Source organism: Ursus arctos, unplaced genomic scaffold (assembly GCF_023065955.2).
Source record: "Ursus arctos isolate Adak ecotype North America unplaced genomic scaffold, UrsArc2.0 scaffold_8, whole genome shotgun sequence".
Classification (NCBI taxonomy): domain Eukaryota; kingdom Metazoa; phylum Chordata; class Mammalia; order Carnivora; family Ursidae; genus Ursus; species Ursus arctos.
In genome coordinates, this window is record NW_026623100.1 from 73,866,454 (window position 1) to 73,893,006 (window position 26,553).

At 51.4% G+C, this 26,553-nt stretch overlaps 1 protein-coding gene across 1 annotated transcript; it reads right to left on the reverse strand.

Moving 5' to 3' along the window:
* Nucleotides 1–10,265: 10,265 nt before the first annotated feature.
* On the reverse strand, nt 10,266–16,287 carry MYCN (MYCN proto-oncogene, bHLH transcription factor). The gene is made up of 3 exons (XM_048222708.2): nt 16,118–16,287; nt 14,030–14,933; nt 10,266–11,826 (listed from the first exon to the last, which is right to left on the reverse strand). The coding sequence occupies exons 2-3, from the start codon at nt 14,814–14,816 to the stop codon at nt 11,222–11,224; spliced, it is 1,392 nt and encodes a 463-aa protein (XP_048078665.1). The 5' UTR covers nt 14,817–14,933; nt 16,118–16,287; the 3' UTR covers nt 10,266–11,221.
* Nucleotides 16,288–26,553: the final 10,266 nt, after the last annotated feature.

Below are 26,553 nucleotides of genomic sequence, written 5' to 3' on the forward strand. Positions count from 1 at the left end.
TCTGAAAGGTAGATCACTAGTGAGATTTTTCTTTCTTCTCCTTATTGTCAGTTTTTTTCATAGTGATGGTGTTAGGGAAGGAAGGAGTTGTTACCATTTTTCAAGCACACAAGGGTGTGGGGAAAGTGCTAGGGGAGGTTAGACGCCCAGGAGCAGACTTTCTACAAAGGAGAGTATGAAGGTTTTGTGAAGAAGATGCCCTTAAGCTGAAAGACAGGTGGGCTTCTGACCTGTAAGACTGGGGAGATGTGCAGACAGAAGAGAGAAAGCACAGGATCAGCAAGGTTTGAGGAGCAAGAAACTTTAAGTGGTGGCCTTGCCGAGCCAAGATTCAGGCCCCCAGAGGCCCAGGTCTGGGCTCTCTGCACCATGTCAAGGAGTGTGCAGAGCAGGCACGATGCTTACTAGTGTCTGAGGCTGACAAGCACCACTGGGGCAACTTTGCATGGGTTAGAGACATCTACATAGTTTCCTGTAAATCAAAGTCACACAGGACCTAATCATGTCCTTCTCCTCAGACATCTTGGCTGGTGCCCCATTGCCTGGAGGCAGTCCTTAGGCCCAAGCCGTCCAACTCACCTGTGGCTCCAGGATGCATTTGTGCCCTAAACATGCCCTGCACTTCCGTGTACCTCAGTGATGCTCCGTGCACCTCCACATGGCTCCATGTGGTTCCATGCATCTGCATGAAGCTCCATGCAGTTCCATGCACCTCCACATGGCTTCATGCAGTTCCACGCACCTCCACATGGCTCCATGCAGTTCCATGCACCTGAGTGTAGCTCCATGCTGCTCGATACACCTCCATGCAGTTTCATGCACCTCCACGCAGATCCATGCAGCTCCATACATCTCCATGCAGCTCCATGCACCTCCATGCACCTCCATGCAGATCCGTGCAGCTCCAAGCAGCTCCATGCACCTCCACGCAGCTCCATGCACCTCCATGCAGTTCCACGCACCTCCACGCGGCTCCATGCACCTCCTCACAGATCCATGCAGCTCCAAGCAGTTCCATGCACCTCCACGCAGCTCCATGCACCTCCATGCAGCTCCATGCACCTCCATGCAGTTCCGTGCACCTCCATGCAGATCCGCGCAGCTCCAAGCAGCTCCATGCACCTCCACGCAGCTCCATGCACCTCCATGCAGTTCCACGCACCTCCACGCGGCTCCATGCACCTCCTCACAGATCCATGCAGCTCCAAGCAGTTCCATGCACCTCCACACAGCTCCATGCAGCTCCACGCAGTTCCACGCAGTTCCATGCAGTTCCACGCACCTCCACGTGGCTCCATGCACCTCCTCACAGATCCGTGCAGCTCCAAGCAGTTCCATGCACCTCCACACAGCTCCATGCATCTCCATGCAGTTCCATGCACCTCCATGCAGATCCGTGCAGCTCCAAGCAGTTCCATGCACCTCCACACAGCTCCATGCAGCTCCACGCAGATCCGTGCAGCTCCACGCAGGCTGCCGCCTCGGCCTGCAAGCCCCTCTTCTCTTTCTGCACCAGGCCAATCCTTCTCCATCCCTTCAGGCCATCGTGTATCTCATCCTGCAGTGGGAAGGCTGCCCTGTGTCCTCACCCCACTTCCCACAGCCTCTTCCCAGGAAATTATCTGTGTTGACCTTTCACCTCCCTTCCTGGGTGATGGTCAGAGTCATATGCAGCCTTGACTCTTCTCCCATCTTCCCTCCATCTCATTCACATGAACACACTCCATCCCTGCAAGGACTGATGGCGAGCGCAGTTTTACACCTGGCTGCCAAGGGTCAGTGTTACGTGGCTTAGAAGACTTTGCAGAGCCCAGCATTCTGTTCAATTGGCCATTTTTAATTCAGAGAAATCAAAGGAACGTTGCATTTCAACTCCAGAATATATTCTGTGATCACACAGTGAGGTATCATTTTACAGGTGGGTGGGGAGCGGAGCATGCTGGGAGCGCCACATCTGTGGAGAGAGCCATTCTGCATCAAGATAGCTTTATGGTTGACTCTCCCAGGGCCCTCCCCACGTTGGATTTATAATAAGGGTACCATCTGCATACTGAGGAGTCCCCAGAACCGCTTTCTTTCCCAAGCTCCAGGCCCTTTGTCCCTTTCCTTAATAATATGCACATGTCATTAACATGACAGACCCTCTCCCCTTCAGGAGGCCCAGGACGGGGGAGGATCTTCAGCTCGGCACTTGTGCCCCTCAAACAACCTTTTCATACTCCATAAGCCGTTGCTTGATGCAGGTGTCTCCCAAAAGCGAAATAGAGGTAAACGCCTCTTTCAAAAAGTGAGTAAAAGGTCTACTAGACTTCCCATCCTGGGCCTTTTGTGAAAGAACACACATACAAATCCTATGTTATTCCTCTACCCCCGACAGACATGGCCAAAATGATTTCACAAAGGCCAATGAAAGGAAAACCCCCACCACAGGAAGTAGTTAATCTCGTGGAACGTGTTCGTGGCAATTTCATCGCAGGGTCCTCGACTCAGAGAACGAAGGTCCAAGTCCATTCGTAGATGCCCGAACTTGCAGCTTCCCTGATGACACAGAGCCTGGCTAGCCACAGACCTCGGGGAGGATCTTACCCCACGTGTTCCCTGCCCGTCTCCGTGACAAGCCCACAACCAAAATCTTCAGGAAGGCCATTCCCTCACAGCCGGGGAAGGTTTGGTAATTTGAAAATTGCTCCTTTTGTGTCCTAGCAAAGATCTGAAGAATGGAAGAGTCTTAAGAATGCCCAGCTAGAAGACTGGGGCTAAGGTCACGGTCAGGCCTCCAACTGCTATTATCATCATGATCTAGAAGAAACTCCAGAGCCTGGGAAAAGTCAAGTGGGCAGGCCGGCAGCATGTGGGTCCCGGCATCTGTGTGGGACCCGCCACCCCTACCCTCATTGTCCCTATGGGGCAGACCGGGATTTCTCCTTCTGGGCAGCCTCAGAGTGACTCGCTCCAAGTCACCTGATCATGTTTCCAGAGCTCAAATCCGTGTGCTCCGACACCAGGACAATGTTTTTTCCAGCCCCTCCTTGCTCGCCGGGCCCTTCAACACTGCAGCACAGGTGGTGGCCTGGGAGGTGCGTGCGGTAGGAGTTCCAGCCTTGTCCCCATGCCTCCCACGGGGAGCCTTGTCAAGCTGGTCAACCTTCAGGGAGAAAAAGCAGGCCCTGAAGAGACGGAAGAGTAGGGGACCGTCCTCCCCTTACTTGCCGGAGGCTGACACAGACTTTCTGTTTTAAAACTGGGACAGGCATGAGCAAACTGGGACAAATCAGTTACCCTAGGTAAAGAGGGAAAAAGAAACCACATCTCCCCCTCAAATGCAAGAGCTGCGGGGAGAGCCCTTGAATGGCAGCGAACATCATAATAAGCATTTTATGGCGGTTTCCACTCCAATTATCCAGCCCTCGTCATCTATGCCTCCGATGAAGCCAGGGCTTAATTTGCACTTGAGTTAAATGTTGTTTCTTTGCTCCAACATTTTCATGTTGTGGTTCGTCACTGTGGGCAAGACACAAGTCCTCCCGTGGTTGCCTGGCCAGCAGAATCCATGGCCGCACCTGCCGTGGCAGCCCACACACACAGTTGGCCAAAGATGACAGAGGCTTGAACTGCGGCGACAATGACGTGTGCACATTTATTACCCAGAGGAATTTCCAAGGGAGGTAACACTCCAGGAGAAATCATCTCCCAGAAGTGTCAAAGGAAATGGATTCGCAGCCATCCCCGAAGTTTACAGTTAAAGACGTCCAAGAAAGCCTCCAACGTCATGTTTTTAATGAGATGTTTGGGGGAGAGGGTTTCTGGTAGAAAGATGATTTACCCTCAAGACAGACTATGAAATATTAGTTTGGCAAATTCAGGAGGAGGATCAACTCAGGATGGGAAAGATTTACTCTCAAACCCAAATGCAATGAAACCATTTCCGGCAGTAAACTCTGGTCTCAACCCTGCTCTCTTCACCAATGAAATGCACCCAACTACAGCTCCCGCGATGTCGTATCTCTCGGCTCTGGTATAAATTCCCTGCTCTTCTTGGCTTTGAGCCAAAGAAAAGTGGCTAAACCAACCCAAGCAAAAACTCAAGATGTTAGATGTCTGTTATCATATTCTGTTTTCACTTGAGTAACCCAATTAAAAATTGGATGTATCATAGTTTCCTCTAGTTCCAGGTGAGATGAGCCTTTGTACCCAGTTCTTCTGCACAAACTGAGAACCTCTAGCTGGCTTGGAATGATGAGTCAAGTCTTTTCACTGGTGGTAACTATTTAACAAACATTACGGAGCCGGTATTACGAGCAAAGCCCTGTTCTTGGTACACTGCCCCAACCGGAGGTATGCCTTATAAAGTAAAGGCATTGCTAAAGGCATTTACCACCTGGAGGAAATCTGCTTAGAAGTGACTCCCCGGGTGCCTGGGTGCCTCAGTCGGTTAAGCACCAGACTCCATCTCAGCTCAAGTCTTGATCTCAGGGTCATGAGTTCAAGCTCCATGTTGGGCTCCGTGCCGGGCATGCAGACTGGTTTAAAAAAAAAAAAAAGAAAGTAACTCCAGAAAACAGACGGTGAAGCCGGAGGGAAATGCTGGACAACAGCTGACTATGGTGATCAGAACTCATAGAAGGCTTACATACAGAAGTTTCCAGAGTGCTGTCCCAGCCCTCATAGACTTTCTGCCATCTGATCCTTCTTTTTTTTTTTTTTTTAAAGATTTTATTTATTTATTTGACAGAGAGAGAGAGAGCACAAGTAGGGGAAGTAGCAGGCAGAGGCAGAGAGAGAAGCAGACTCCCCACTGAGCAAGGAGTCCGACGCGGGTCTCGATCCCAGGACCTTGGGCTCATGACCTGAGCCGAAGGCAGCCTCTTAACCAACTGAGCCCCCCAGGCGCCCCTCATCTGATCCTTCTAAGCACCTTGTGGGATGGTCATTATTACTGATGTTGTAGAGATGAAGGAAGTGCAGGTCAGAGGGGAACATCTTGCCCTCAGTCACAGACTTGGGGAACGGCAGAGCCAAGATGCGTGCCCAGGCCTTTCTGACTGGAGGGTGTTCACGAACACGGCAGGCATCTGTAGCGAGTCAAGCCCTCCCTGAGGATCGCTGATTCTTTGGAATGGAAAGGGGGCCTTGGAGATTACCAGCTCCTCCTCATTGCACTTACAGACGTGACGACGGAGCGACAGGAGGTTACCTTCCCATGCCAAGGTTGAAAATAGCAAATGACTGAGCTAAGATCCGAGCTGAGGACTTCTGCCTCCAAACTAGATATCTCTGTTACCCAGGGCTGCCTCCCGGTCAGCTCGGCACCTCACTTTGTGGAGTGGAGAGGTGGCTGGAAGGCCCTCCCTCAGGAAAATGGTAGCCTATGCCAAGAAATTCAACCTCTAGCAGACTGCCAATTTATGAAGGAATGGACTTGTTTCCCCATCCCACACCACCTCCCAAAGGCTGCTGAAAATCGTGGGTCTGCTAGAAAGCAGAAGAAAGCATCGTTTTTGTGTTGCGTCTTCAGAGCGCGTCCCACAGTGAGTCGTCTGTATTTATCACGGGAGTTCGTGCTGTGTACGTTTCTCCAAAAGTGCATTGTACCAATCGGTCTGTCTGCTTCCACCATAAAAAGGCTCTGTTAACTACTCCTGGTCAAAGGTTTCAGTTTGAATGTCTTGTAGCATGATACGTCAATATCAAAAGAGATCAGGTAACCCTGGTCAGTGGCCTATGAAGAGATTTCCTTTACAAGTAAGGAAAACTAATAAACCATTGTAGAAGGGGTAGATGCTTCGAGGCCCTCGAATTCCTAGGCTCCGTCTTAAAATAGGCTTCAAAGCTCACATTCATTTGTTTCCAAGGTACCCGTTTTTAGGTTTTGTAAGGCCTCTTTTGAGAAACAAAAGTCCACAAACTTCTTGTGGAGCTCAGGCTCGAGTTTGTTCTCCAGCAAATGTTTCTTAGAGATTCTTTGCCCTAGTAACATACCGGGGGAAAGGCGAGAGGAAGGCTTCTGTCTGCAAGAAATCAGATTATTTAACAGCCGTACGTCGCACCCCATCATGGGCCAGGGGCTATCGCAGGCGCCGGACGGAAGTTCGTTTGTGATCGCCCCCCTAAACCCCTCTGTGAAATGGGGGGGACCGTCATCCCCAGTTATACAGGTGGGGGAACTGCCCAACCCGGAGCCTGTGGGTGTGGGAGTCACGTTCACACCGGGGAGTCTCACCTCAGAGCCACTCTTGCTTCCCCTTGAAGGAGTGAATGAGAGGCTGTGGAGGCATGTGCCAATGTCCAGAGGCAGATGCAGGGGGAAGAGCCCCGAAGCCTGAGGCCCGATGTCTGGTGGCCAGCCGAGCAGCCACCACAGTGCTCAGAGCTGTGTGCTGTCCTCCTGGGGCCCACGGCTCAGCCCAGGACACCTTCCCCACCATTGACTCAAAGTTGCCACCTGCCTCCCTCCCACTGTGCTTCCCTGATTCCCCCTTCCCTTCTTCGCTTTCAAAGCATCCACCAACTTACTGAATGCTGTTTCACTTACCTGCTTATTAGCTTTCTTTTCACTGTTGTCACTCTCTCCTAGACCATAAAGTCCACAAAAGCGGGAATTTGGGGGAGTTCTGCCTCTTTTTTTGTTGATGTCTCCCAAGTGCCTGAAATAGTGCTTGACACAGGATAGATGCTAAATAAATATTTGCCGTGAGAGAGCAGGAAAGAGAAGAAGGTAGGGAGGGATAAAGAGAGAGATGGAGGGAAGGAAGAAGAATGAGTGCCCATGAGCGGACTGTGTGCTCTTACGCACCTCTGAAGTGGGAGACTGAGCTAGATAGATCCTCAGCCTATTCCAAACCTAATAACCTCGGCTTCTAAAAACAACCCGAAGTAGGATTCTCCAGAGAGCCACCACAGAAATTAATGAAAGTCAAACCCGGAAACCCCAACTCCCCAAAATGGGCATATGATGAACTGGTCAACACCACTGAAGGGCGGTGAAACTCAGGTGTAAAAATCACTCGGTGATTGCTATGGTGCTACCCAGGGGTGGGAGGCCTTGTTCTGCCGTCACCACAGTGCAAACAGTCAATGGCCTCAGAGAAGTCTCCAAGACTCCTCAGGCCTTTGGTAGACCAGCAAACCAGTTTCCTCCAACCGAGAGAGAGATCCAAACCAGAGCCCACAGGTGCAGAGTCTGATTCAGCCATGGGACCCCTCTTGTGCTTTGGCTCAACACTCCCCCATCCTCCACCAGTCTCTCCTGCCTCCCCTGCTTCTACACCAAGCCTGGGGACTGGACTCCCTTCCAGACTGTGGGCTTCCTGAAGACAGGCCTCTGTGTGCATTGGCCTTCACTTCCAGCAGTCCATACCAGGCATTCAGCGATGCCTAAGGGATGTTTCCCCATTTGTATTAGACTGAGGAGCTCAAGAACCAAACGGGCTGGCAGGAGGCACGTGCATAAAGGAAATCAAATCTTTCGCTGGCTCCTTCCTCGGCTGCCTCGTCAGCCACCAGCCATTCTGCCAAGGGTCTGTCATCTTCAGTCACCAGGCAACTGGGGCTGAAGGATCAGAGGCGAAGGGGACACAGTACCTGCTTTTGGGGACCCCACAGTCTAGGAGGTCTTGGGCTGATGAGCACTCTTCCATCTCCAGCAGCGACATCAGATCAAGAGCTGGATGAGGCCCACCTGGGGGGATGAGAAAGACCACTTGAACACGACATTGGGTTTGCCATTGAGGTTGAAAAGGATTTCAATAAACAGAAACTGGATAACCTGGGAGGAGAGAAGGTGCCGAAACAAGAGGTAAGAAAGCGTGGCTCTGTCTGGTGTGGCTGGAGCAAGAGCACCTGCGGAGGGGCAGGGGTGACTGAGCTGCTGAACCAGGGGGCAAAGCAGCCTCATGCACCAGGCTGAAGGATCTGGACTTCATCTTCTATGTGGGGGAGGGCTCCTGGAAGCTTTTAATGCAGGATCGATCATCTAGAATTAATACAGACACATGCTGTGGGTGGACGGATGGCCCAGGGGGTAGGGAGGCAACAGGGTAAGCAGCGGGAAAGCCACCACCATGGAAAGAACACTGCGTCCCTCATCCCGAGATCCGACTCCAGTCCTGGGTTTGGCCACTCATTCGATATGGGATCCCACGACTCCCTTCTATAAACGAAAATAATTCAATGAGATGATCTCTGTGCTACATCGAAGTCCTATAATTTCTTGATCTAACTCCTGTAGAGCAATTCCTCAGTCTCAAAACTGCTCTTGGAACACAGAGATGGTTTCCCATGTGCTTGAAACGATTGCTTCGATTCTTCTGAATACAGCAATTACCTTATAGGTAAGCGCAGAGCTCAATTGGGTGACGATTTCCCTCAGCTGGTCCAGGAAAGGCAAATAAGTGGCATTTCACCTTAGCTGTAATATTATAATTCATAAATATGATCCACCTAATACAAAAACTTCTCTTTTATGTAACAAAATAAAGAACATAAAAAGGGTGGTTAAACTAATAATGAAAAACAAGAGATGGTGAGCTTTAGAAGAAAAGAGAGGATGGGCACCAGGTATGTAGAATGAGACCACAGAATTTGTCTCTGAGCTTCCCAGGGGCCAGAGTGAAAACAGGGCCTGGTGGGAATTATTTTAGAGCCTAATTCATCACAAGTTTTCCTCTTCTGTGGCTAGAGTTCCATCTCATCCAAAGCACCTGGTTAGGCCCCTCATGGACCCAGAAATAGAGAAATTGGGGTGATAGAGTTGAGCTTCAAGAATCTCAATGACTTTTGGGCACCTGGGTGGCTTAGTGGGTTAAGCATCCAACTCTTGGTTTTGGCTCAGGTCGTGATCTCATGGGTCTTGAAATCAAGCCCCACAGGGAGGCTCCACACTCAGCGGGGAAGTCTGCTTGAAGATTCTCTCCCTCTGCACCCCCCCCCCCCTTACAGCATTCCCGCTCGCTCGCTCTCTCTCTAAAGTAAATAAATCTTTTAAAAAAAAATCTCAATGACTTTGAGGTCACTTAACTTTGTTTTGGCTCATGGATACACAAGGTGCCGAAGCTGCAGGGTGATTGGGGACAGGAAGTCTTTTGGAATAATTCAAAAGTACTTTCAAAGAAGTTTCATGATTTTCTAGTGTGGGGATGGGGGCAAGTGGAGAGATTATTAAACAAGACTCTCATGGTTCTCAACACGCTCTGACCATCAGAGTGTCCAAGGCAATACCGCCAACCTCATTAGCTTTAGGACGTGTGGGTGTAAACCGGGATGAAGAGGACCTCGAGTCCTAATTCCCCCCTGGCTTTTACACAATAGCCGAAGCAGACAGGGACCCACAGGGTCTGGATTCTCCCATCACTGCCCCTCACAAGCCCTGTGACCAAGACAAGCATTATCATTGTTGCACCTGTCTTCTTGGCAAAGCAAAGGCCTTTTTCTGATGAATGAAACCTTAGACAAGTGACCGGAGTACTACTTTTCAGTCCGAAAAGAAATAGATTATGTGTAAGCTTTCAGTTCTGAGCTGAATGCCTCGGAGGCAAAGGTAACACCTTTCCCATCAGGGAAACTCAGAACTGCCTTCCTAGCTGAATTGTGCCTCCCTCCATTCCACTGAGCCTGGCCGTCCTCCAGAGCCCGCAAAGGTTAATCCTGCTACCACAGGGCAGCCCAAATACCTGTGTGAAGTCCACAGAGCTACACGCACCCCGGTGTGTCTCCTGAAGGTACATGGCCCTTGATTCGAGCCATACACCCGTTGCTTCATGAGGTCCTTCTGGGCACCAGGTTGAGCGCTCCTCCAGGGGAGGGACCAACATCTTTTCATTCTGCTACAGTGCCTGACGCAGAACCTCAAGTCCTAGTGCATTCTGAAGAATATTCTTGGAGACAATCTACACGAGCTTCAAAGGCCATCCATCAATGGAACAAATATTACCAATATAGCCAGGTTTCACAACCCTGTCTTGATCACACTCACTCTAAATTTAGGGTTGACCGAGACTGCTGTCTGAGTTTAATGCCATTAAATGGCCAATATACATGAAAGTGCTTTCTTTGTAAATCACTGAATGCTAGCTGTTAAGATGCACAGTCACGAATGTCTCCATTCTGTGTAATCTGGAAGAAATACCTTCACCTTCCCAAACTCCGTTCTCTCCACACCAAGTGGGGAGAGTGGCCCCTCTCCAGCCAGGGCTGCAGAGACGTAAAAGGGCTGCCTAGGGAGCCCAAGTTCCCTCCACAACGTATGTACTATTTACACTTAAGGGACAGAGTGCTTAGAGTTAAACTAGTGTTATTAAGGAAAAAAAAAAGCTGCATCATTTAATTGCTATTTATTTTCATAAACATGAGGTATTTCAAAGTGCTATAAGATGCAGCACTAAATATATACATTTTGAAGAAATTAAACACAGAACTTTGCATTTACCCAGTTCTATGCACCAAACATGAACAAATACATTAACAGGAAGAAACAGGCTAGGAAAAAGGCATATATATATAGTAAATTTCTTTACAAAAGTTTCTTAGTTCAAAAAGTGATAAAGTAATATCTACTCAAAACTTTCACAACTCATTTTCATACGAAAATATAAGTATCAAATTTAGTTATGTATCCGCATCATACTAAAGTATACAGGCAGTGTAAGAATTAGTACAGTACATAACAGAGATTAACAATATATTTGTATACAAAACATGCTCCTCAAACATTGAGGTATTACAGTACTTAGGTATGAACTTCCGGTCTAATACTGGCCGCAAAAGCCACCTCTCATTACCCAGGACGTATACAAAAGGCGGGTGTGTCCATGGTATTTACAGAAATGTTCCCCAGGGGTATCCAATGGCAAACCCCTTCTGTGACATCTGCTGGAACTTAAGCACCATTTTAAAAAGAAGGAATGACTTTCTGTTGTTTGGAAACTTGGAACAAACAAGGTGACTTCAACAGCCCAGAGGCTCCCAACTGTCACGAACTTCGACCGCGGTCTCGGAGGGGACACGGAGGACACCGCAAGGGCCACCCAGCATCCCATCACGCAGGCCCTCTGCCGAGGTCCTGGCAGAAACCCCCACGGGTCCTGCCCCCCACCCGGATCCAAACTCGACAGGGGACCGATTTGAAAGTAAACCAACATTCTTAATGTCAACACAATGTTTGTTTAAAAAAAAAAAAAATCAAAATGTGCAAAGTGGCAGAGTGACTGTCCGGTTTCGAGAACGTTTAGCAAGTCCGCGCGTGTTCGATCTTCTTTAGCAACTGCTGCTGCCTGGCCTGCAACTTCTCCTTCTCCAGCAACAGCTGGTGCTCCTCGGCCTGAAGGGAGTGGACGTACTCGGTGGCCTTTTTCAAAATGACCACCTTGGCGGCCTTCTCGTTCTTCACCAGCTCTGGCACGTGGTCCCTGAGCGTGAGGAAGCTCGAGCGCAGGTCGTTCCGGCGCTGGCGCTCCAGAATGTTGTGGTTCCGGCGGCGCTCGCTGTCCTCCGAGTCAGAGTTGCGGGGACTCAAGCTCTTCGCCTTCGGGGGGATGACGCTCTTGAGGGGGCGGGGGGAGGCTTCGCTCTTGATCTTCTTCTGGGGCGGCACATCCTCGCTCTCCACGTAGGGAGACGGGGCGGCATAGTTGTGCTGCTGGTGGATGGGGACACAGCGCTTGAGGATGAGCTCCCCCGACTGCACCCTCCCCGGGCCCAGGGCTGCGTTCTTGGGGCGCACGGTGATGGTGAAGGTGGTGACAGCCTTGCTGTGGGAGGAGGACCGCCGCTTCTCCACGGTCACCACGTCGATCTCCTCCTCCTCGTCTTCCTCTTCGTCATCCTCATCATCTAAGAACAAGATGGGAGTCATTCGCTTGGTGAGACACACAGGGACTACCCCGATCGCTACACTCGGTCTCTTCCGGCAGGTGCTGGCCCATAGCTTGCAAGGGGGATCCACCCGCACAGACGCGGACAGGATCCTACCGAACGTCTGGAAATTAAATACATCTGGAAAGGCCACCTTGCCCACACTCCTCAACCCTTCAGCCTCCACTCTGACTTCAGCAAAACACAGGTGGCAAAAATACAAACTCGGGCTTTGGGGTTGGGCAGAATCTGACTCCATCGTACACGAGCTGGGGGACCCTGGGCAAGTTAAACTTTTGAAGTCTCAGTTTCAAGGGGGCTAACCACAGGGTTCTTGAGTTGGACAGGGACTACAGAGAACCGGGCCTAGCAGGCAGATGCCAGCAGACGGTAATAAGCTTTTATCATCAGTGTTTCCCAAAGACTCGCTCATATTTCTCGCTCCACACTTAAGAAATGAGGATCCCCATTTCAGGAGCCTCTCGTTTAGCAACTGACACATAGTTGAGTTTGATTTTAAGTCCTTACGCTGAAAGGGCAATTTAATGAACCAAGGCAGAAAAAGAACCTGCCTGCCCTAAACCTGAGTTAGGCATAGTAAGCAGGTGTTCATCTAACAAAGACCATATCCAAACTACAAAGTCGGAATCCACAGGAACTCTCAACCCCAAAGTGGGGGCGCCTCTTCCCAAAGTCTCCGGCAATAACAGCAACACAAAAACATGTAGCATCGTGTCTGCATTTCCCCCTCTCTCCTCCTTTACTACCTCGCTGAGATAGAAAATTATTGTTTAAAATACAAGCATGAAAATCAAAACACATCTTCTGCTTGATCTGAAGGGGGCCGGAAAGCTGAACAATTGTGGGATTTGTTCTAAAGCCGAAATGTGAGGCTGTTCCAGTCTGTGGGTCCCTTTAAGCCAATGTTTTGGTTTTCTGCCAAGAAGACAGCTGTTGGAAGGAAGTGCTTCCTCACCGAGAGCTGTCAAGGCACAGACATTAAAGGGACAGACCCAATTCAAACTGGAGGCTTATCACCAAGTTTCCTTCCAGGAGCCTTAGAGGGATCCATCCTCGGCCCTCAAGGAAATATAGGCTTTTTATCCACCTGCATTCTGAGAGCACTGGTTTTCAAGATCCAATGGGGCCCCAGTTCCCCGCCGCCAGGACAAGGGCTATTCAAGTGTTTGGACAGAGTTCTTTACCTCCAGGGTCCCAGACAAAGTCTGGGTTTGAACCCAACCCTACAGTCTAAGGCAGACACAGGCACACAATAGAAGCAATCAATGGGTGCCTTCCCGCGCGAGTGTGCATTCCTGGAGGGCCTAAGTGCCGGCCCTCCTCACCTTGAAGGGCACTGGGTCACAAAGTAACTCCGAGCTGACATTAGTCTCAGAATTCTCGCCGGAGACTAAACGGAACCCAGTTCGCAGCGCACCCTGTAAAGAGGCAGCCCCTCGAGAATGTACACAACCGCTGCTGTCCTTGCCACCGGCTGCTGAATGAAGGGCGGGCGGGAGGGGTGCCCGGTGCCCCCGCCACCCCCTGCCTTTCCGATCCTCTGCGGGCCCGCTGGCCAGCATATCGCCGCCTGCTGGCCACGGACCAGGAGCAAATGGCCCACCACCCACCGAGGGCGGGGAAGACTACCCAGGCTTGAAAAAAATAAATAAATAAAAGCGGTAGTAGCCATCTGTGCAACCTCCCTCTACCTTCCTGCGCCCTACATAGGATTTTACACCGCCTTTGTGTCTTCTCCCGGCGCCTGCCCTCCCCCGACCCGGGAGGCAGTCCCTCTCCACCTTCGTGCTAACAGGTTTCCGCCCCGAAAACGCACCCAGCGCACCTCTACGCTCCCCCCCAGCTTTCGCCACCCAACTTTTCCTGAATTTATCCCTAGACTGGCCGCAACCGAGAGGTGGGGGACGGGTGAGGGCAGTGATCGAGTGGGGCTCCCGGACAGGGTGGAAGGAACTTCAGCGAGGGTGAGACTTTGCGGAACACCCTCCTGGCTGCTTCCACTCCCCCTCTCCTCATCCCGGGGCTCGGCTTGGAGGAGGCTGGCCCTCTGCCACCAGCACCACCTCTAAAATATCCCCCCAAAGCCACGAAGAGTAACAAAGGGAGCGCGACTCCGGCTCCAGTGCCCCCGGAGACAGCCGGCCTCTGGCACGGTCTTTACCTGAGTCGCTCAGGGTGTCCTCTCCGGAGGTGCTGAGAGCCTTGTGGTCACCGCCACTGGCCGGGCGGCCGCCGGGGCGCGGGGGGACGGCCGCCGGGGCGCCGGCCGAGGCTGCGGCACCCGCCCCCGAGGCGACCGCAGCGCCCGCCGCCGGGGCACCGGCCGGAGTGGCGGGCGCGGGCTCGCGCTTGTTCACCGGGAAGGGGAAGACCACGGCGGGATCCACGCACTCGGCGGCCGGGTGGGCGAGCTCCGCTGGCAGGGCGGCCCCGGCGCGGCCCGCCCCCGCCGCCGCGCAGTGCCCGCGGCCCGCAGGGCTGGTGGCGCCCGCTCCCGGGGCCGGGGCGGCGGGCCCGGCGGCCGGCGGCCCGCGGCCGTGCTGCAGCTTCTCGCTCACGGCGCGCTCCAGCTTCTCGCGGGCCGAGAAGCCGCTCCACATGCAGTCCTGGAGGATGACCGGATTGGGGGTGAGGCCGCCCAGGCCCCCCAGGCCGAACGCGTCCTCCTCGGCCGGGTTACCCCACAGGTCGGCCTCGGGCAGCAGCATCTCGGTGGCCCAGTTCGGGGGCTCGGGGCTGTGCTCCGGGAAGGCACGGCTGGGCGACAGCGGGGGCGTGGGCAGCAGCTCGAACTTCTTCCAGATGTCCTCCCCCGGGGGGGTCGAGTCGGGGCCGCCGAAGTAGAAGTCATCTTCGTCCGGGTAGAAGCAGGGCTGCAGAGAGTCAAACTCAAGGTCTGGGTTCTTGCAGATCATCCCCGGCATGGTGGACGCGGTGCAGCTCGGCATCGGCTCGCCTCCTGACCGGCGAATGAGGGCTTCTTTCCGCTCAGCTCTTTTTAGTTAGGGGGGTGCTTCCTTCCCGTGGGGGGCGCGGAGGGCGGGGGCCCGCGCCAATCTCCGACACTGCAACCGACAGACACACCGGGAGAGGGTTGGCAAGCGGAGCCGAATGGGGGGGCGGGCAGTGGGCGCCCCCTCTCACCCGGCTCCTCCGTCTCCCCTACGAGCCCCCCGCCACTCCGCCTGGTGCTCCCGAAGGTGGAGGAAGTTCTGGCTCTCGCTCTCTCCCTCCCTCCTTTTGTGTACAAGCTGTCTACGACAGGGGGTGGGAGGGGGCATGCAGATGCGGGGGGTGGTGGCGTGGCTCTGCAACTTTGGAAACTGCCATTTCATTCACACTCGGCAGTGCCTGGGGGAGGGGGCTGCTCCAGGCTGCAGAATCCTAGCTCTCTCCAGCTCCCCGACAACCCAGTTGCACCACGTAGGTCCAGCTGCTCAAAGGAAGCCCAGGGCTCCAACCCAGCTACTGGGCATAAGATCTGGAGTATCCTCAATCCCTCCTTTGTAAAATTGCAACCTCGGGAGTGCAAAAGATAGCGGGGGATTTAGGAAACTTTGCAAATGGAAAACGCCTTTCTCCAGACCGAGACCAACGTCGGGCACCCAAACCCACAACCCCCCCACCCCCAAATGAGAGCAGACGCCCCTCAGCAATCCGTCCGCTGCAGGGAGAGTCCTGCCAATAGCTTATTTTGAACCTCTCTAACCCCGCCCCCACTCTTCCAAAACCCCAACAACGTCGTCTTCCTGGGAGAGGGGAGCGCCTGAACCCCACTTCCCAGAAATGGTGCAGGGTCGCCAGGAGAGCCGCGTCTCCTCCGGGCTGGAGCAGTCGTGACCCAGATTACCACCGCGGCGGCCTCGCCCTGTCTAATCCCCCTCTTCTTCCTCCAGGGGCACCCTTTGGAGAACCCCAGCGTCGGGGTGGGGACGCACCGGCTCCCCGTCAGCTCGAACACTGATAAATGTTCTAGAGAAGGGCGAATTTCTTCCCGATGAAGCCATTACACCCCCCTGGCAAAGGCTGTAAAAAGGATTAGGGCGGGTCTCTTCCACCCGGGGTGCCTTCGGGGCTGGAACTGGCTTTTCAGGGAAAACCCCGAGACGGTTTTGTTTCGGAAGCAGAAACAGTCCCCCGAGGATATTCGAGCGCCCAGTGCGCTAGCCGCGATCCCGTCCAGGGCTTGCCTTCCCGCCGCGCTCCCCGCCCGGGGGGCGCGGGGCAGTTTGCAACCCCCGCTCCTTACCTCCCGCGGACTGCTGGGGATCCAGAGGCGATTCTGCGCGGGGGTCTCCGGGTGGCCCGGGGGTGGTGGTCTTCGGGTGGCTGCAGTCTGTGCGCGCTTGCGCCTGGCTAGCGCTAGCTCGGCTCCAACCCAGTTCCCAGGAGCCCCCCGCATCCACCCAGCGCGTCCAGACAGATGACTGTCACTGGCTGCGCTTTGAAGCTCGGGGGATATTATTAACTGAAAAATCTGACACACCCGGGGGGCGGGGAGAGAAGGGGGCTGCGGCACAGACAAGGGGGAGGGAGAAAGGCAGAGGAAAGCGGCTTTACCCCGCCCTCTTGATTTCCATAAAAATCAGGGGAGGCGCCAAGGCTTTCGCGCCAAAAGCCACTTGCTTTTCTTCTTTGCAGAGAGAAGGCTGCAAAGCTGGGAAAGCCCGGGGTGTGCTACTCCCTCGCTTTTAGACCCCCGGGCTTGCACCCGGTGCACTCTGCGAACCAGCTGCGCGCCGCGCGGTGCAATGCAGCACCCACCCTGCGAGCCTGGCAATTGCTTGGCATTAAAATATTTTTTTCCGGAGGGCTCCGGGGGTGTGTACTGGGGGAGTGGGGCGGGGGGTTGGGGGAGGTGGAAGCCGAGGCTCCTCACCCAGCCCCCGCCCTGACTGCGTTTGTGTTCGGCTGAGCGCTACGCCTACGTGGAGCGAGGCCTGGCGGTGGGGTTGCTTGTGTGCGATCTGGAAGGGAGGCTAGACCTCGGTGCAGAACGGGAGGAGGAGGAGGACGCGCCCGTTGAGGAACGAGACCGCAAGATGTTTCTAGTTTTAAATTGAAAGGAGAGGGGCGCCCCCCTTGTTTGAAAATAAATAAATAACTTCAGGACGCGAGGGTGGCGCCGCGGCGGTTTCTTCGGCCGAAGGCGACACCTCGCGGAGACCGAGCAGAAAGCGGAGCTGCTGGGCCGGGTCTTGGGGACGCGAGTGGGGCCCCCCCGCCGCCCCCGCGGCACTGTCACCCAGGCCTCCCCACTGCGCGGCTTCCGAGGGGAAGGGGCGTGAGACCCGTCCCCTCGGGCTCCCAAATTAGCCTTCTCAATGCTAGTATTTTCCCGAATTATGGGGGAGCTGAGCAGGTCCGCATCGAAGTTGTGGTCCACCCCTCCTGGAGACCACACCTCGGCTCAAAACCCTGACTCCAAATGGTTGGAGGCAAAAAAGAAAAGCTGCTATCGCTGCTTCGCCTCTTGGGACCTCAGTTCCCTCACGTGTGAAGTTGGGGGTTAGTAATGGTGCTTACGTCACAGGGTGGTTTTGAGAAAGGAGCGTTGTAAGAGCGCTTCGAACCCAGCCCCCGGAGTGAGTGTCAGCCTCGGACTGCTACTACCAGAATCGGAGTCTTGCGGGGAAGTGAAGACCCCCATCCGGCTGCAGGGCCCTCTCTTATCCCACCGCCCCTGTGAAATCTTCATTTCATTCTGGTCAAGGTTATTTTACAGGTGTTAAGGGTAAGGGGAGCAGAGATCATTGCCCCTACCCCAAACCTCCCCCAGGAAAACCCCGGATCCCTTGGGCAGCCCCCTTCACAACCAAATACACCGAGAGGTGGGTTTTCCCTGGGGAAACATTCCCGCGAGTGTTTGGGGTAGGGGAACCTAACCCCCCCCCCCCCCACACACACACACATTGGGGCGGGAGAGCTGCTCCACCTCCCTTTTCCCAAAGTGGGAATGCGGCTCATCCCCGCCATTCACCTAGTATTCCAACTAGTTACGGATGAGGATGCAGGGGTCAAGGGGCAGCCTGTAAAATGCTCCCATATTAGCATTTGTGAAGGGCTCTTCCAACCCTTACCCTGGATGCCTACAGAATTCTGGGGAGAGAGGCAGATTCCCAGAGTTCTAGGAAGTGGCCCATGAATGAGGATGAGCTGCCCTTCTAAGCACCTTTATTATTATTATTTCTTTCACATATGTAAAACACTTCACCTTTGCAAAAGCCTTTAACACCCTCACGTCTGCTTTCCCTAACCCCCTAATCTAAACCCAGCCCTCCTGCTGTATTCTCTGCAAGCATCCTGGATTTTCCTTCAGAGCATTTACTGCCATTTGTAACTATATATGCCTGGGAATGTTTGCTCAATGCCCGCTTCCCCCATGAGGCTGCGGGGGAAACAGGCTCTGCCTCCCTCACTAAACCTGTGAGCTCTGGAAGGAGAGGCCTTGTCTGTTTTGCTGAGGAGGGGTCCTCAAAGGCAAAGCAAGGTACCTGTGTACAGCAAGTCCTTGATGAAATCGTTCAAGGCAGAGGTCCCTGAATGAGTCCTAAGGCGGCCACCTCTTCCGAGATAGTTTCTGTTTATTGGCAACAGTGGGAGAGAGAAATGAGTGTTACTCCAGAACCTTCTTCAGGCCCTCAGCAGCAGCAGCAGGGCCCAGGAAAGACACTCAGAATAGCCTGCCCTACCATTTTACCAAAATGAGAGGACTCTTAAAACAGGCCAACGTTACGACGTTTAAAAGGCCTACCCTTGTCTTCTCTCACCAGTTGTATGCCCTCCACCAGGCCGTTAAGTCTTTCGTCCCTTGATTTAAAAAAAAAAAAACAGAAGAGGAGGGGACAGGGAGACAAGAGACCAAGTTACACCGTGTGCCTCCCAGCAAATCAGGTATCCTTCCAGGACCTCAATCTCTAATCTCCTCCTTTTAATGCAAACCAGTAATTACTGACAAGTCTGAATTTGAAGGTTAACAGAATGATAAAATTCAACAAGTATTTATTGGTGCCTTCATTTGCAAATGGAAAGATAAAAGACTTTTTCCGCCAAGAATCCTGGCTACTGCTGCTTCCTAGTCTGCTTGGAGCGAAACCTCACATTTCTTTTTAAAACGTAGAAACACTCTCAGGCTACATGAATGCACGTTAAATAAATCTTCAGGTGGTTTCTACTCTGTCTCAACTCAGAGCAGAGATGAGTCGAAGAGCTCACCGTGGATTCAGAGGGACACACTCTTGAAGTAGACGGATAACACGGAGTTTGGCACAGGATTGGGTTTATAAATAAGGAGAGTTTTGAGGAGAATGTTTTGGTCTACAAATCCCTTTCTTAAAAACAAGACAAAACAAACACACATTCAGAAGGGTCCAGCCCATGACTGGCTAGGAGATCCACAACGTCTAGGTATCCCCCTTCCCCCACCTCCTGATCACGAGTGAAGGGTCTCCTGGGTCCAGGGGCCACAGTTTCTCCTAGGAACTTCACTGGGTCCCTTCCCCCAACAACAACAAAAAATGCATCTATTTTTGCTGATTAAATCCTTTTAAATCCTTGACTCTTCATTTGGAGTAAATAAGTCTAGCTCCCTGCCTTACCCAGTTGCAAAACAAAAAGCAAACAAACAACGACGACAACAACAACAACAAAGAAAAGCCTGGATTGAGTATTTAAATAGAAGTAAGAATATAAAAGTACAAGAAGAAAACAGAGATTGGAGTATTTTCTGAGAGACACAGCCCAGAAACAAGGAAGGAAAAATGGAATATATTTGACTATAAGAAAAATTAAAATTTACAGTTAAAATACACCGTTGGCAAAGTCAAAGGACAACAGTGTGATGGAAAATACTTGCCTCTTATAGAGGAGACAAAAAGTATATCCCATGTATTCAAAGAGATCCTACACGTTGAATGGAAAAAACAGCCTGATAGTAGTAGGAGTCCAGGATAAGAGTAGGTAATTCACTGCATAGGAAATGCAAATTGTTCATAAACATATGAAAAGATGCTCAGATTCACTAGTAGTCAGGGAAATGCAAATTAAATCTCAAGGAGATTAACATTTTTTTGGTCTAGCAGATTGGCCCAAGTGTTGGCAAGGCTGGGGGTGGGGGGGCGGCTCTCCCCCAGGGCTGGTGTTCTAGCTCCAGGAGTAAAATCAATCCCACTCTTCCATCTTACAAGATATAATAAAACAAAAATATGTTTACAAGAATGCGTGCTGCGGGATTTTTCCTTATAGCAACAATACTGACAACACTCTAAATGCCCATCAGTGGGAGAATGGTTGAATCCCTTGTAATGGGTCCAAGCTGCAGAATAATAGGCAGCCACTAAAAGTAATGGATTAGCTCTCTAGGTAATAACCAGGAAAATACGTGTTCTTAAGAAGGGAAATAAGCAAGGTATAGGTCAATGTGCCTGGCATTTTAATATGCACGCCCTTGAATCTGTCTCCGCAAACCCAGAGCCAATTGGGTGGAATGTGCCACAAGTTGTTAATAGTGGTTTATTTTGAAGAATGGAATCAGACAGAGGGGGAAACTCTTCTCTTTTATGATTTTTTTTAACCAGTGGGATTAGGAGCAAATTTAATTTTTTGTTTTGGTTACTATTTTTCAAAAAATATTTTTGTTACACTCCAGGAAACTTAATCATGAAGCTAATCATTTGGGGGGGGGGGAGTAAAGAATCTTTTTGTGAAGCCTAAAGTCATTTCCCAAAGTTCTCTGTCGTTTCCCAGGCTAGTTGGCATGCTTTCAGACCAAAGTGGTGCTGAACTAAGGGAGCTGAGGGGGTTCAGAGACCAAGATGGGACAAAATGGCACTGGTTTAATTAGGATTAGAAGCAAGCCGACCAAAGCCATTTCAAGTACATGATGTTGTATGTGCCCAAGGCCGGACCGATTTTTTTTTTTTTTTTTTTTTTTTTTTTTTTGGTGACTTCTGAGGCTGGAGGATAATTTGAGATCCAGCAATGAGAGGGTTTTGGGGTGGAGAGTGTTACTGGCACAATTATGTTGAAAACAAAAATGATCCTCATTGAATGCCGATAATCTATGGATTTAGAAAAGGAGAAGTATCCGACAGGCCCTGCCCTCCCTTCACAGACTGTGATTCTGCCTTGTTTGAGGCGGGTCGAGCAGCCCCTTGCCCCAGGAAGCCTTCTCCAGGCTGAGTACATCACAGAGCCCTGGGGAAAGCGCAGAACCAGGCTGCGTGAAAATACTCTGTAAACCGCAAAGAACCATGTGGATGGAGGTGTTCTTGTTACCGTAGAACCGAAATTTCCGTTTACCTTAGGTTGTCCTGTGAAAGGCAAGCCGGAAATGCTGTCCTGGAAGGTTGCCCAGGGCCCCGGAGCCCTGGGGATGGATGAGGGCGCTAGGCTGCCCCTTTGTGAGCTCAAGGGTCTGCGCGGAGGGGAACCCAGTCTTCCAAAGAGCCCAGAGGGCTGCAAGGAATCCTCACTGCACATCCGCTCTGTGAATCCACTTGGCATTGCCCATCAGAACAAGCGAAACTGTCTACATCCCACCTTCTTTCTTGGGGACTACGCTGCCATCTCCACGACTGAATTTGGGTGTATCCTCCATCTATCACTTGAGGTTTTCAGATCCCCTCTTCAAGGGATTCGACAATAGGCGGTTGATTTGCCCATTGATTCTTGGGAATTTCAATTTCCTTCAATGCTGATGACACTCCCTAGAGCTCCCGGGACCACCCAGGCCCACCTTAACATCTGCCTGGGGGCCCTTTCAGTTTCCTTGTGTTTAAATAGTGATCAGTGATAAGCGTCTATCTGTCCATTTCCAGAAACTGCTGCTTCTGGCCTAGAAAGTCTCTTTCTTTTCTGCTTCCAGTCCTTTCCTCAGAGATCAGCTGGAGACTCCAGAAAGGAATGCTGATCTTTCCCCCAACCCTGCTTTTCCCCTCCAGCTGTCCACTGATCGCACAGACAGCCGCCAGTTTGCACAATCCACTTGTGTTCTTTATCGGGGTCCTGCTGTGGGTCACTCCCCTCACAAGGTTAGCAGATCCTGAGTGGCAGGAACCCATCCCGCCTCACCCCGGCACCTTGCACGGTGTCTGCTGCCATGAAGAATGGCAACAACCGAGCTTGGAAGCCAGCCGGGCCAGCGAGCTCTGCCAGACTGGGGAATGAGGATAGCCACTCTGAGCCTTGATGTCTTCAGCTCTAACTTAGCACTTAAGTGAGGATGACGTGGGGTAGCACCCATAAAGTCCTCGGTTTATAATGAAGGTGCAGGAATACTCGAGTTCCCTCCCTTCATTCTTGCCCCAGCCTGCCTGTGATGGGGTTCGGGGAACCCTCCATCAACAGATCACAGCATTCGGGTTCCAGGTTGAGCTCTCTGGTAGCTGATCCTCCGAGGTCCTGGGACTAGTTAGTGATCCCTTCTCCAACCAGAGCCACCCCTGGGTGGGCCCCCTACCTCTTCTTAACTTGTCCTTGACCTAAGTAACTTTGCACTTGGAGGAAGGCACTGCCAAGTCAAGGTAGCGTAAGGCAGAAACAGAGCACAAGACCACAGGGGAGAAAATGAATGTCTTCGAGCCTGGAGTTGTGAATTACTTGTTGAAGAATCTCACATTGGTCTTTTACCTCCTCTTGGCTTTACTTTCTTGGTTCATAAAATGGGAATAATGAGTCCCATTCCTGCTCTTCTTCTTCCCCTCCTCCTTCCCTCCTCCTCCCCCTCCCCCTCCTCCTCCTCCTCCTCCTCTTCTTCTTCTTCTTCTCCTTCTCCTTCTTCTTCAAGATTTATTTATTTAAGAGAGAGAGCCCCTGCAAGTGAGCAGGGGGAGGAGCAGAGAGAGAATCTCAAGCAAACTCCCCTCCGGGCTCCATCTCAGGATCCTGAGACCTTGAGATCTTGAGATCTTGATCTGAGCTGAAATCAAGAGTTGGAGGCTTAACCGACTGAGCCACCCAGGCACCCCTTCTGCTCTTCCTTAAGGGAGAGATGGTATGCATGGAGTGGTGGGTTTCAATTCAGAAGTTAGGTTTAACATCCTGACACCATATTGTTTCTGTATCTCAGGCAAGTCTACTTCCATCAGCCTGTTTTCTAATCTACTAATAGGGGTAATAATATCCCTTTTATTGCAACAGAGCAGATATGAGACCCACAATCAAAATAAGACCATGCATGTTACCTTGCGTTATATTATGAGCTCCAAGAAACCGTGGGGGTGAAGGGCTTTATTTTAATGTAGCAAGTGCTTGAGAAATGGTAAAATCTCTGCACAGGAACAGTGTGGGATTCTGTGTGAAGTTACTAAGACAGGGCTGTTTGGGATGGACGCTAGAATCATCTCCCAGTATTTATGACGGTCATACTTCCTGGTGAGTGGCATCAAATCCCAAAACCTGTCAAAGGGACAGATGGCATTCTTAGCACAAGAGAGGAGACCAATTAGAAGTTAAAATACAGAAAAATGGGAACTTGTAAATGCGAACAAATTGTTTCAGTGTGGAGGACTGTGCTATTTTCCCTGACACTTGCTAAGGAAGGTTTCCGTCTGGTTCGGCAATGCTCATGGGGCACTGGCTGTTAGCGTCTAAAGAAATCTCACAAACCCTCTCTTCTAATCCCCTTGATTTCAAACTTTCATACCTAACCCAAGCTGTCAGGCAGATGCTGACAATTGCACCTTGTCACTTGGACATCGACAGTTTCTTTGCAGCTCAGAAATGGGCACTAAGTGCTAGGCTTTAAGAAGCAATTTCGAAATACGATACTTGTATTCATTTAGTCTATCAACAAACATTTATATATGATTTATAACTTCTGCGCTCAAAGTACCAAAAGCCAGTGGGGGTGATAGACAAAGACCTTTATAGAAAAGTTCAGGTGAACTTACTTTGTGCTATCACATATTGTGTGCACAGAGGAATGAGCTTTCGCCTCGACACAGGGGAGTGGAAACATGGCTTCACAGACTGGGAGACATTTAAGCTGCAGGATGAGAAACAGGAGTTTGCCCAGGAGGTAAGGGGAGACAGAGTTGTATTGATCAGGAAGGGTGAGGGTGCGCTGCAGTAACAGACAGCCCCCAAATCTCACTGGCTTCATATAACCAAGGTTTAATTTTGGTTCCCATTACATGTGACAGCGTCCTTATTAGACAAGCAGCCCCTCATGAAAAAAGACCACGGCAAAAAATATATCCAGAGTGCAGCTGTTAAACTTTTTGTTGAAACTTCCCATTGGATTAAGATGGCCACCAGCTGGCCAAAACAGTATGGGAAAGAAAGAGGAAAAGCGTGGCTGGACCAAAGAGTCCTCACAAGCTGAAGGTACTGAAAGTAAGCTGGAGAGAAAGAGGTATTCTGAAGAGAGTTGCGTCTGTGGCTAGAGCTGATAGGAATCCGATTATTCCCGGGGGTAGAAGCCCAGGCCTGTCCCTGAGCCCACTGCACTCTCACCGTTCCTCTGAACTCCCTTGTGCCATCGACACAAAATTCACAATTGACTCAAGAGTGTCACTTATTAGACCTTTGAAGTTTTCATGATGTATAGTCATACCTGGCACAAAGGAAGTGCTCAGTAAATATCTGTGGAATGAGTGAATGAATTCTCTTCTCCTCAAGCAAGACTGACTGATCTTCTCTAAGTATGCGTGGAATGTCAGGACCAGCATCCTAATGAAAAGTGAGGCAACAGACCTGTGGTTCTCGAATTTGGTTTTAGTAGCAAAATCCTTTATTAAAAAAAATAATAAATAACGTTTACACTAAGCCCAGCTTTTTAAAGAATGAGATGAAAGTGGACTGGTTGGGGTGGATTGGGAAGAGGGGACCCTGGACCCCACGTTCTCGGCCTCCTTCTGGCTCCCTCTAGAGGAACTTCAGGGCATCTTGAGGATTTTCAAACCCAGACTGAAGGCCACTCCTTTAGATAAATCCAATCACACAAACAACAAAAGCCCAGCACTTTCTCATGAAACCAACAGACCCGTCTGGCTTCCATCTCTTCTTCCCGTTGAAAGCTGCAGTTGTCCCCATTCCCCTCTGAGGGGCTTGGGGTTGTGGTGCATTTAGCTCCACAATAAGGACTGAAATGTTCCGAAGAGCTTATGTGTGTTTTCAGGAGGAGAGGGCTGAGAGAAGCCACGGGCTGCGGCCTCCTCCTTATGGCTCGCCCTGCAGGCCCGGGGTCTGGGCCTCCTCCAGAGAACAAACTCACTAAGCAAGGCTCCCTGTGCCTCCTGAGGGCAGGAGTCCTCGTATCTGTCACCTTTCCTGCAGAGTCGACTTCAGGTCCAAAGGAAGACAGTGTTTCTCTCCATCTGAGACTCATTTCTCACAGTCCAGGCTGCAGAGAAGGGAAGGCGGCTTGCCAGGCAGCTCCCCCCGCCGGCCCACACCATTACAGACGACAGTGGCAGTCCGTTCCATGAGCAGCCTTCCAGGGCCTGCTCCCAGCACTGCCAAGGACAGCCAGACCTGCAGGGCTCTTATCATGCTCTCAGGGGGGCAAAGTCGGCTTGTCTCCTAGCCGTGGCAGCTCCCCAGACCTCTGCTGACAGGACGCGGTTCACATCTCCGTGAACTTTATGAACATCACCGTCTGTACCAGAGGGAGTCTCTCGTCCCCTCTTCCTCATTCTGCTCCATGAAAACCCCAGGTCAGCCTTAGATGATGCCAGGCTCTCCACTCACCTCTGAAACTACTAGGACGAGGGTGGGGATTTTCATGCTGGGAACTCGGGGTCGACTGAGGTTCCCTCCCCTGCTCTGCACTCACCGAGGCCCCAGCTACCCCAGTGTCACACCAGGGAGCGCTCCTCTGGCTCAGGCCACGCTCCAGGCAGCCAGGACAACAGCGTCCCACACACACGGGGGGGGGGGGGGGGGTAGGGGGGGAGAGTGGATGTGCCCAGCTTGGGACAGAAGCCCGGATGCCAGACCCGTGCAGGGTCCACTGTCCTGCATTTGGTGATTTCTAACAGGGCACTGGCACCTCAAAGGTGCTCACGAAACACTGGACCCTTTACGAACAGTGTTTGGATGAAGAGAAGCCCAGCCCTCAGCCTGATGTCCTGGACCGGCATTCCTCCGAAATAGGAAGTAGCCTCAGCTCTGCATTAGACACGAGGTCAGAGGCCAATCTACAGTCCTCATGGGTCCATTTATTGAGCACCTGCTACAACATAGGCTGAGTGCCAGGCACTTGATAGATTTTTCTCACTCAACCTGCTCTCTAACTTTGCAAGGTTAATTATTTTCATACCCATTTTCCATCTGAAGAAGCTAGGGCCGAAGGTCACCCTGTTAATAAGTGGCAGAGCCAGAATTCAAAACCCGCACAATCTGACTCCATCTGACCAAAGTACACATTTGTCTCTAAAAGCACCTCTCTGCACGTTCCCACGTGTCGTCTGAAAGACTGCATTAAACCTCATAAATATAATTAAAACTTTCTACTTTCTTTTTTTAAGATTTTCTTTTTTTAAGTAACCTCTACACGCAACGTGGGACTCAAACTCACAATCCTGAGATCCACAGCCACATGTTCCACCGACTGAGTCAGCCAGGCGCCCCTAAAAATTTTAAAATGAATATATATATGTATATATATATATATATTTGTGCATGCAACCTGATTTTTATTTTATTTTTTTAAAGGTTTTATTTCTTTATTTGAGAGAGAGA

Bases quoted from the DNA above. Each gene is read 5' to 3' on its own strand.
- MYCN (XM_048222708.2), bottom strand. From the start codon at position 14,816: ATGCCGAGCTGCACCGCGTCCACCATGCCGGGGATGATCTGCAAGAAC. The intron at 11,827-14,029 runs GTAAAGACCGTG...TCTTGTTCTTAG, and splicing joins GGACACCCTGAGCGACTCAG to ATGATGAGGATGACGAAGAG.